At 45.8% G+C, this 9,699-nt stretch overlaps 1 protein-coding gene across 14 annotated transcripts in view; it reads left to right on the forward strand.

The window, feature by feature from the left end:
- Positions 1-5,888, forward strand: part of CELF4 (CUGBP Elav-like family member 4) — a 298,011-nt gene extending 292,123 nt beyond the window's left edge. For 10 of the 14 annotated variants that reach the window (XM_060170700.1, XM_060170701.1, XM_060170711.1 and 7 more), the window contains one exon: positions 3,791-5,888. In XM_060170700.1, the coding sequence (XP_060026683.1) occupies positions 3,791-3,817 (27 nt within the window). In that variant the 3' untranslated portion in view covers positions 3,818-5,888. Of the gene's footprint in view, positions 1-1,725; positions 1,780-3,790 lie in introns of those variants that run through there. The other 4 variants (XM_060170698.1, XM_060170699.1, XM_060170703.1 and 1 more) reach the window with 1 other exon arrangement.
- Positions 5,889-9,699: the final 3,811 nt, after the last annotated feature.

Here is a 9,699-nt window from a genome sequence, read left to right on the forward strand (position 1 = left end):
TTATCCACAGTGACATGTCATGACCTCAGGCTTCCCTTCCACACTCCCTGTAGGAAAACACAAAGCTGAGAGTGGAAGCCGCTGCGTGTAGAAGCCCGGTGCGTCGGAAACCCCTGCAGACTCTGCAAGCCTGGTGCACAGACCCGGGGGCTGCAGGGGAGCAGGGACTGGGAAGTGAGCTCAGGGGTAACCGTGAGGAGGGCGTAGGGCTGGGGGCCCCCAGTGCCCTGGGTGGGGACAAAGGACCCCCAATGGTGAAGCGTGCTCAAGACAACTCAAAACGGAATAACTGGATGATGCTTGACAGAGAAGGGAGCTCAGCCTCCACCAGTTAGGGCTCCACTAGTGAAGAAGGCAGGTCGGGGCTTGTGAGATGGGTCAGTCTAGAAAGCTGTACGTGGAGGGGTATAGGGTGTGAAGGAATGGAGAAGGGAGAGGTGGAGTGGGGGAGGGCAGCAGAGCACAAGTGACAGCAGCAGAGAGACTGGGGAAACAGGGCCATAGCCCACCCCTCTCCAGTGGAGTCTCCTGTTTCGTGTGACCAGCACTGCAGGGCACCCTAGTCTTCCACGTGACCATTTCCTGGGTCAGAGCTGCAGAGCCGTCTAAAGGCTTCACGTGCCAGGAAGCAGCCTTGCTTTGGCCACGTGGGCCACCTTGAGAGCAAAACAGAGAGAGTAAGGCGATCATGAAATAAAATCAGTTGTGCCAGGATGTGTCTGTAGAATTCTGAGAACGTTGATGTGATTTACTCTAAATCTCAGAACTACAAGTGTTCATTTTCTGAAGGTTCTGAGGAAAGAGGGTTGAGGCAGAGTGGACGGGGAGAGGCTCACGACCTCATGCAGCGGGTGCTCTTTTAGTGGGGACACCCTTCTCTGGGGATGGCGGCCACGGTGGGACGGGACAGGGCGGGAGGGCTGAGTTGCTGTCTGCGTGCACTGTACTGGGCAGCAGGGTGTTTTGTGGATGGACCCCACAGATACAGCAGTCGCCTTAATCAGCCTCTGACCCACCCGGCAAATCGGGGCCACCCTGTCAGGCTCCCCCTGCTGGTCCACAGGCTGAAGCCACGGAAGGCTGGGGAGGCGAGGAGAGCTCGGCACCTGGGGGAGAGGGAAAGAATCAAGGGTGGTCAGAGGCAGAGAGCGTGCTCCCTGATCTGCTTGCCGGCCAAGGTGGTTTGAGGGGCTGTTTTAGTTTTTTCTGGCCCCCTCACCAAGCTGCCTACACCCTCCCTCCTCTTCCCAGCGCATGATGGATGCCCGTAGTGGCCCTGTGTGAGGTTCTGCTACTGTTCACGGTGTATCATGTGTCTGCACAAACAACCGTGTGTGCGTGTGCGTGTGCGTGAGTGTGTGTGTGTTGACGTGCCCATGTTGTTTGTCTGCCGGCTTCCTCCATCCTTTGAGTTTTTTTCAGTTCTCTTATGATTTGACTGCTGTTCTCTCATTAGAGCTTTTAGATTGATGCTGTGGTCTGGTGCTGTATAAATATTTTTCCTTTTAATTTTGTTTTAACTTCTTCCTTGCCCTTCTTCACCCTCAACCCGACTCTCCCTGTCCCACCCCCCACACTCCCCGACCCAACCCGCCCCCCCTCCTCCTCCCCCCTTGCCCACACTCTCTTGTCCTCTCTCTCTTTCTCTCTCTCTCTACATATATAAATATATATATAAATCTTTTCTTCTTTTGTCATTCAATCAAATTCCAACAACCCAACCAGGGCCAGTCAAATCCACCACAGTCTCGCGCTGAGCTAGGAATAAAGTTCACGTAATCACATGAGAGTGGAGAAAACAGTCCCCCATCCGTAAGTTCAAATCAACTCAAAGTTCACAGTGTGACATGATGGCGTCATGTAACAAGGCTAAGAATCGGTTGCATGACAATTGCCGTCAAGTTTCGTGGAGGTGCTGTGATTGGAGCGTTTTTCTTGGATGTTGTATCAGTTGATGATTGGCCAGTCATGATCACACGTGCATTTTCTTGACTTTTGTGCTGCCACAATCTTTTTTGCTGTGCTCATTTTCGTTTCGTTCTTGGTGCTTGCAGTGGTTTTACTTTCTGTTGTTTGGTTTTTCTTGTTCAGCGTTTTTTATGCTTCTCTAGATGTCACATAGAGAAAAAAAAACAAAAGAATAAAAAAATAGTAAAAATAAAGATGAATTCCCGAATTATCGGACATGGGATCATTAACTGTGCAAACCATTATTTTTTTTTTCTTAAAAATGAGGAAAACATCTTAAAAGTATCTATGCGTGGTTGATTTACTTGCACTTGAAAATATTGTGATTTTATTTTTTTCTAGAAATTTGGGGGCCTTTTTCAATTGACACTTTCCTAGGTCTGGTCTTTTTCCAGTTAGGCTATTTTAAATCTCACTTCAAAAGGAAAAACAAAAAGAAAAAAACAAAAACAAAATCTCTATAGTAACAGAATGATAAAAAAAAAAAAAAAATTCTAAACCAAAAACCTAGAGTTCAAAGCCCGGGGCCTCTGAGAGAGAGCCCGGTAGCAATTGTAAGGTTTGTATTGTAGCCACTTCTGCTAAATTAAATGTGGGGAGGGAGGTGGGGGCCTGGGAGTTGGGAGGGCTTTTTGGTCGGTTTGGAAGAAACAGTACTAACAAAAGCAAAATGCACCTTTTTGTTTACAACTGAAAAAGGGTCCTTGACAAGTGTTTTTTAATTTTATTATTATTTTATTTGGTGTTGTAATTGTTTAGATTGCTGTGTACGGTTTGCTGTTTGTTGAATCAACAGTGTGAAAAACCTGCCAGCATGGATTGATATACGCATGACGTTGTCCCCTCAACTGGGGGCTTTGCAGTTCTAACTCTCTTGATGTAACCAGTCACCCCCATGTATAAGTGGAAGCTGCTTGCTAGAATGGAGACGAGTCTCATTTGTTAATTCACAATGATTAAGCATTTTCCTTCTGATTCTAGTCGGATCATGATTTTTTTTCTTTGAAATGCAAAACAAAACACCAAAAAGCCACCATTCAAAACAAAATCAAGAATTGTCTGAGTTAATTTAACTTTGATGATTAAATCCGTTCTAACTTCTTTTAGGTCCTCCCCATCCACTTCCTCGAAGTGCTGAATTTCCTCTAAATTCCCTGGCATGTATGAGAAAAATATTATGTGTGTGTGTGTGTGTATGTGTGTATCTATGCATATACATACACACATATCCATGTATATCCACATATGTGCAGGTGAATATATTCTACACATATATCCAGATATACATATATATACATAGCCTCGCAAATAGTGACCTTGGGAAAGAGGTGGTTGGCTTGGAAACTGGGCAAGAATTCTGCAAAATTCATGTCATGGATCTTGGGGGGGAGTGGGCTGGGCTGCTAGATTTTTGCTATCTTGTTTGCTAGGCTTCTGTATACATATTGTATCTGGGCTAGATCCCTTAGAGATCAGTTTAATGATGAATTCATATCCCACAGTCCCAAATTCTTCCCTTAGATCTAGCCGTCCCCCAATCCAGAACTCTAAAGGAACCCAAATCAAAAACCCTCTCCCAACAACCAAACCTCAGCTACAACCATCACCACTAGACCTCCCAGTGGTTTCTTACTCTGACTAGAAGAGTCGATTTCTTTTTTATGTATCATGATCATGACTAATTCTCATACTGGTCTCTTCCCCCTCTCCCGCTATCCCCCAGAGCTCCCGCCCTAACCCCCGAGGCAGGTTCCTTTTGGTGTTTGGATGCGTTTTGTGTTTCCTCTCTTGGCTTAATCAGCCCTGATTTTCTTCATTTTAGGGCAGGATGCTGAACGGGCTACATTAAAAAACAAACCTCTCTCTATATATATTTATAAATGAGAACTGTTGGATGACACCTTTGACATATCAGCCAATATCAATCAAGCTGAAGACTCCAGACACTCTGTGACTGTCACATTTCTTCAAGGAAAGTATAGCGTCTATGGAGTTCAGAGGGCACGTGTTTGGGGGAAAAATATATGTGACGTAAAGAAGAAGAAGATGAAGAAAAATGAGAAAAAAAAAAGGCAACTTTAAAACAAAATAACTTGAGACAAGGTGGGGAGGCTGCAGGGCTGGGAACCGGGAAGGGCCGCTGCTTCCCGATCCCTGGGGCTTTTCCAGCCCATGGGCGCCTGAGGCAGGCTGGGGCAAGCGGTGTGTCTGGTGGGGCCTGGTCCCCAGGGGGGCGGCTGGGAGGCCGCCGCTGATCATCTCTATCTGTCATTCCTTTAGCTATTTAGGGACCAAAGGACCAAACTTTTTATTGCAGATGTGTAGCTCTAGGTCAAATAGAGGGGGAACGGAGGAGAACCTCCTTCCTGCCTCATGGCTGTTCTTGAAACAGCTTAGAGCGATTCTATGAAAAATGTAATTAAAAAAAAAAACACAAAAAAACAAAAAAAAGAAAAATAATGCTTCAATGCTTTTAAAACAGCAAGATAATAGTTCTTTGATACTTTGAGAGGCGCTTTGATTACTGTCATTCAAGTCTATGACACTTTCCTATGGTTTTCTGTATTATATGTCTGGATGGAGCTGTTAAGACGAACAAATTGGTGGATATTCGGGGAAAGTAGCAAAATATGAAAACTCGTTAACTGTGAAGTGTGAGAAAAGGAGGGGAAAACAAGGGACTGACGAGGCAAGATAATTGTTGTGAAAAGTCTGTAAATGCTTCTAACTCTTCCCCCTCTTAAAATCATAATAGTTGTACAGAATTTTAAAAAGGAGAAGTTTAAAATACCTATATAATAGAAGAAAAATTAGAGGAAAGCAAAAAAAAAAAAAAACCTATAGAAGTTAGCGTTACTGCTAAAATCCCAGATGTTGTAGGACTGTACTTTTGTAGAGTTTAGACTGAGCATCAATCCCTTCTCCCCGCGAGTGCTGTTGGATGCCATTGACCCCGAGGGCCAGGCCGGACCCGCCCAGACCTGTGGGCCCCTGGCTGCCCACCTCCGGTGGAGGCCGCGCCTCTGGCAGGAAGGCCCGCCGCTGCCTCCGCCCTCGCCTCGCTTCGCTCCGGGAGCTGCGCGCGCTCGCCCGCTCTCCGCAAGCCCTCGACACCTCTGCTTCACTCGCCTTCCATGCTTGCTCCAGAGACTTTCCGGGCAAGGGAGACCTGGGAACTTTCATCTTAAAACAACTAAACAACACACACACACACAAAAACCTTAAACAAGAGAGAGAAAAAAAAAAAAAAACAATCTTTGAAGAATTTCTGAAACTGTTTACAAGGAATTTTGAAAAACAGGGATGTTTAAATGATGCCGGCTCTGTTTTTCTGTAAATAAATTTGCATATTTTGTAGGACTTTTAATTGTAATGATAGAGAAAAAAAAACAAGGAAAACTATTTAATGAAAGCACGATATTTATCTTTGGTAAATGACTTTAGAGCAGTTAAAAAAGACATTGCTTAAAAAAACTCAGAATCAGAAAAAAACACTGAATTATTTAAGAACACATATATTTTAAAGTATAACATATTTATTATAATTTATTTGCACCGTTGGGAGGACTTGCTTTGGCTTTCCGCCTTGACGCCCTCCTCAGTGATGTCCTGTTCATCTGGAGGCTGGGGGGCCCTCGGACCTACCATGTTTTTTTCTTTTTTGCTTTAGAAGAACATCTATCTGGTTCCTCTCAGGCCTTCTGCCTTTCCTTTCTTTCTATTTTGTTGGTTAATTATTATTTTTAAAATTTTCTTTTTCTTGGCTCCTTTTAGGATGTCCAGGTGTTGTAAAAAAAAAAAAATGAAAAAAACAAAACAGCTGCAGTTCAGTACAACTGCTCTTTTCACACTCAACTCCCTAAAACTCCTTGTAACCTTCTGTAACTATTGGATGACGCTTTCTCCAGCTTAGCCCTAAATAAAGCACAGTTTAAAAAAAAAAAAAGCCTTGTCCGTGGTGCTCTGTGGTTCATGGAATCTGGCCAGCCGTGCCTCTGGGGCCTAGGGCTGGCCCACTGGAAGCAGCTTTGGTCCTTCCCTCCGTGGAATCTGTCTGCTACCTGGACCCTCTAGGAAAATCTCTCGACCGGTGTGTGCCTCTGAAAGTCTCCACTGCAAGTCCATCCCCAGGTTCCTGGGCAGGGATGGCCACAGTGCCCAAACCTAACAAGAAGTCCCCCTTTCCTCTCTGCTAGGGGGAAAAGCAAGCCACCAGACTGGAGCTGGGGTGGGGACGAAGTGCTGCGAGGAGCTGGGGAAGCAGGCAGTGGAGGCAGGGCCCGCAGTAAAGGAAGGTGAGGACACAGCCCCAGACTTGCCAGCCAGCACTTTTGGTCCTGCCCTTCCCACTGCATTGACAGTGTGCCTGGGTGGACAAGACCGTGGGTTCTAGATGATCCTCAGAGGCGGAGTTCTGGTGGGAGGAGCTTGGGGTGCCGCCTTCTCTGTATCGTGACACAGAGACAGAGGGAGATGTCCAAACCCTGAATGCCACAGGAGGTTTGAGAGGAAGGTACTGGGGGGGGGGGGTCGGGGGGAGGGTTCCAAAGGAGGAAGAATGTGAACTAGGGCTTGGAGGAGGGGAGGTGGAGAGGAGGGAACAGGTCCTCCTGAGGTGAGAACCCAGACATGCACACCAGCCTCAAGCCTTCATCAGACTCTGTGCTACGACAGCCCCTGCCCCAGCCTCGCAGCTTGGTCTAGGAATGGGCAGTTTCCACCAAGGGCTTTCACCTTGGAAAACCCTTGTGGTGGGGTGGGGAGAAGACGAGAGTCCTAGGACACCCGGGTGTTTGTCTGTCTGTCTGTGTCCTCCCGTGAGAAAGTGGGGAATGGCTCAGCCCCACCTGTCCTCTCTGCAGGAAGACTGGTGGAGAGCAGCGCGCAGAGCCCCAGCTACAGAGCAGCACCCGGACCCTGCTTCTATCCTCTCCTCCCATCTCGCTTCCCAGGGACAAGGCCCAATCCCATGTTTCCCACACTAGCCTGTGGAATTGTTAGCCTGGGGAGAAAAGACCTTTATGCATCAGGACCCAGGGCAAGCCTTCAGGTCTTGGCTTCAGACTTGGAGACAGTACCAAGATGAGACCTTCCCTCATAAGTATGTGAAAATAACCCACACTTAACCTGCCAGTTCTGGGGAGCTTGTGAGGGGCTGGACTTCTTGGAGGAATTCACTGCAAGGGGTGGGTGTCACACTGGGGGTTATGCTGCACTGTGAGGAACAGAAAGGTGTTTTCTAAGGAGTTCTCTGGGTTTCGAGCCTCAGACTATTCAAAACCGTGGTTTCTGTTGGACATTTGCCGCCTAAAGGCACTGAGTCTGCCAGAGGATGACAGCCTCAACCATACTGCGTCCTGTCGCTCTCTCAGACCCCAGGGAGCCTCATGGGCCTCCCCAGACCTCCCCTGTGCCTTTGTCACCACTTCCCCACTGTGCTTCTCTGTGGCACAGCCCTCCTGCCACCTCCACCGCTCGGGCTCAGGGGCAGTAGGGGCCCAGGGAGCTGCCCCCAAGGAGCTGGGCTGTGCAGGGGGGTGGCCTCTTTTGCTCTGTTCCAGGCACGGTTGACTGAGAGATGAAAACACAAGGCCCAGATGTGAATCCGCCAGTTCTATAAAAGAAACCTTCTATTTAAAACCACGCACCAAGTGACTAATATATGCACAGCGCGTTTAAGAGAGAATGTAATTTATTAGCCTCTGGGGGGAAGCCATAGGTTCCTTGAAAAGTTGCTGAAGACGCTCAGGTCACTTTGCACACGATTACAGGGAGTGCAGGGATCCCGCAGCTCGTCCGTCATCCCCTGGTTAAGAACCCCTGGTTTGCAGTGTTATTTAAGAAAACCCAAGACACAATTCTCATTAATTTCTGCTTATATTCTATGACTTCTGTTTCTCTGCTAGTACAGCCATCCCTTGGAATCTGCAGGGGATTCGTTCCAGGACCCCTGCGGATACCGAAATCTGTAGATGCTCAAAACGGCGCAGTGCAGTCGGGCCTCCGTAACCGTGGGTTCTTCATCCATGGATATGGAGGGCCGGATATGTTCTACCTAAAGTGTTTGATTCCGTCATAGCTCCCCTATTTTTAGTTATTTCTTTTTAATTTTTTAAAATTAAAAAAAATTTTTTTTTTTTTTTAATCTTTTGGCCATGCCGCGTGGCATGTGGGATCTTCGTTCCCTGAGCAGGGATCAAACCCATTCCCCCTGCATTGGAAACGTGGAGTCTTAACCACTGGACCACCAGGGAAGTCCCTCCCCTATTTTTAAAAGACTTTTTATTTATTATTATAAACCTTTTATTTCAAGCATAATGGAAAGTAGAGATACTTGCAAAACAAACCCCTGTGCACACACCACTTAACTTTAACGTACATCAACTCGTGAATTATTTTATTTTATTTTTTTTTAACATCTTTATTGGAGTATAATTGCTTTACAATGGTATGTTAGCTTCAGCTTCACAACAAAATGAATCAGTTATATACATACATATATTCCCATATCTCTTCCCGCTTGCGTCTCCCTCCCTCCCACCCTCCCTATCGCACCCCTCCAGGCGGTCACAAAGCACCGAGCTGATCTCCCTGTGCTATGCGGCTGCTTCCCACTAGCTATTTACCTTACGTTTGGTAGTGTATATATGTCCATGCCTCTTTATCGCTTTGTCACCGTTTACCCTTCCCCCTCCCCATAACCTCAAGTCCATTCTCTAGTAAGTCTGTGTCTTTATTCCTGTTTCACCCCTAGGTTTTTCATGACATTTTTTTTTTTAAAATTCCATATATATGTGTTAGCATACGGTATTTGTCTCTCTCTTTCTGACTTACTTCACACTGTATGACAGACTCTAGGTCTATCCACCTCATTACAAATAGCTCAATTTCGTCTCTTTTTATGGCTGAGTAATATTCCATTGTATATATGTGCCACATCTTCTTTATCCATTCATCCGATGATGGACACTTAGGTTGTTTCCATCTCCGGGCTATTGTAAATAGAGCTGCAATGAACATTTTGGTACATGACTCTTTTTGAATTTTGGTTTTCTCAGGGTATATGCCCAGTAGTGGGATTGCTGGGTCATATGGTAGTTCTATTTGTAGCTTTTTAAGGAACCTCCATACTGTTCTCCACAGTGGCTGTATCAATTTACATTCCCACCAACAGTGTAAGAGGGTTCCCTTTTCTCCACACCCTCTCCAGCATCTATGGTTTCTAGATTTTTTGATGATGGCCATTCTGACTGGTGTGAGATGATATCTCATTGTAGTTTTGATTTGCATTTCTCTCATGATTAGTGATGTTGAGCATTCTTTCATGTGTTTGTTGGCACTCTGTATATCTTCTTTGGAGAAATGTCTATTTAGGTCTTCTGCCCATTTTTGGATTGGGTTGTTTGTTTTTTTGTTATTAAGCTGCATGTGCTGCTTATAAATTTTGGAGATCAATCCTTTGTCAGTTGCTTCATTTGCCAATATTTTCTCCCATTCTGAGGGTTGTCTTTTGGTCTTCTTTATGGTTTCCTTTGCTGCGCAAAAGCTTTTAAGTTTCATTAGGTCCCATTTGTTTACTCTTGTTTTTATTTCCATTTCTCTAGGAGGTGGGTCAAAAAGGACCTTGCTGTGATTTATGTCATAGAGTGTTCTGCCTATGTTTTCCCCTAAGAGTTTGATAGTTTCTGGCCTTACATTTAGGTCTTTAATCCATTTTGAGCTTATTTTTGT

This window comes from Lagenorhynchus albirostris, chromosome 14, assembly GCF_949774975.1.
Source record: "Lagenorhynchus albirostris chromosome 14, mLagAlb1.1, whole genome shotgun sequence".
Lineage (NCBI taxonomy): Eukaryota > Metazoa > Chordata > Mammalia > Artiodactyla > Delphinidae > Lagenorhynchus > Lagenorhynchus albirostris.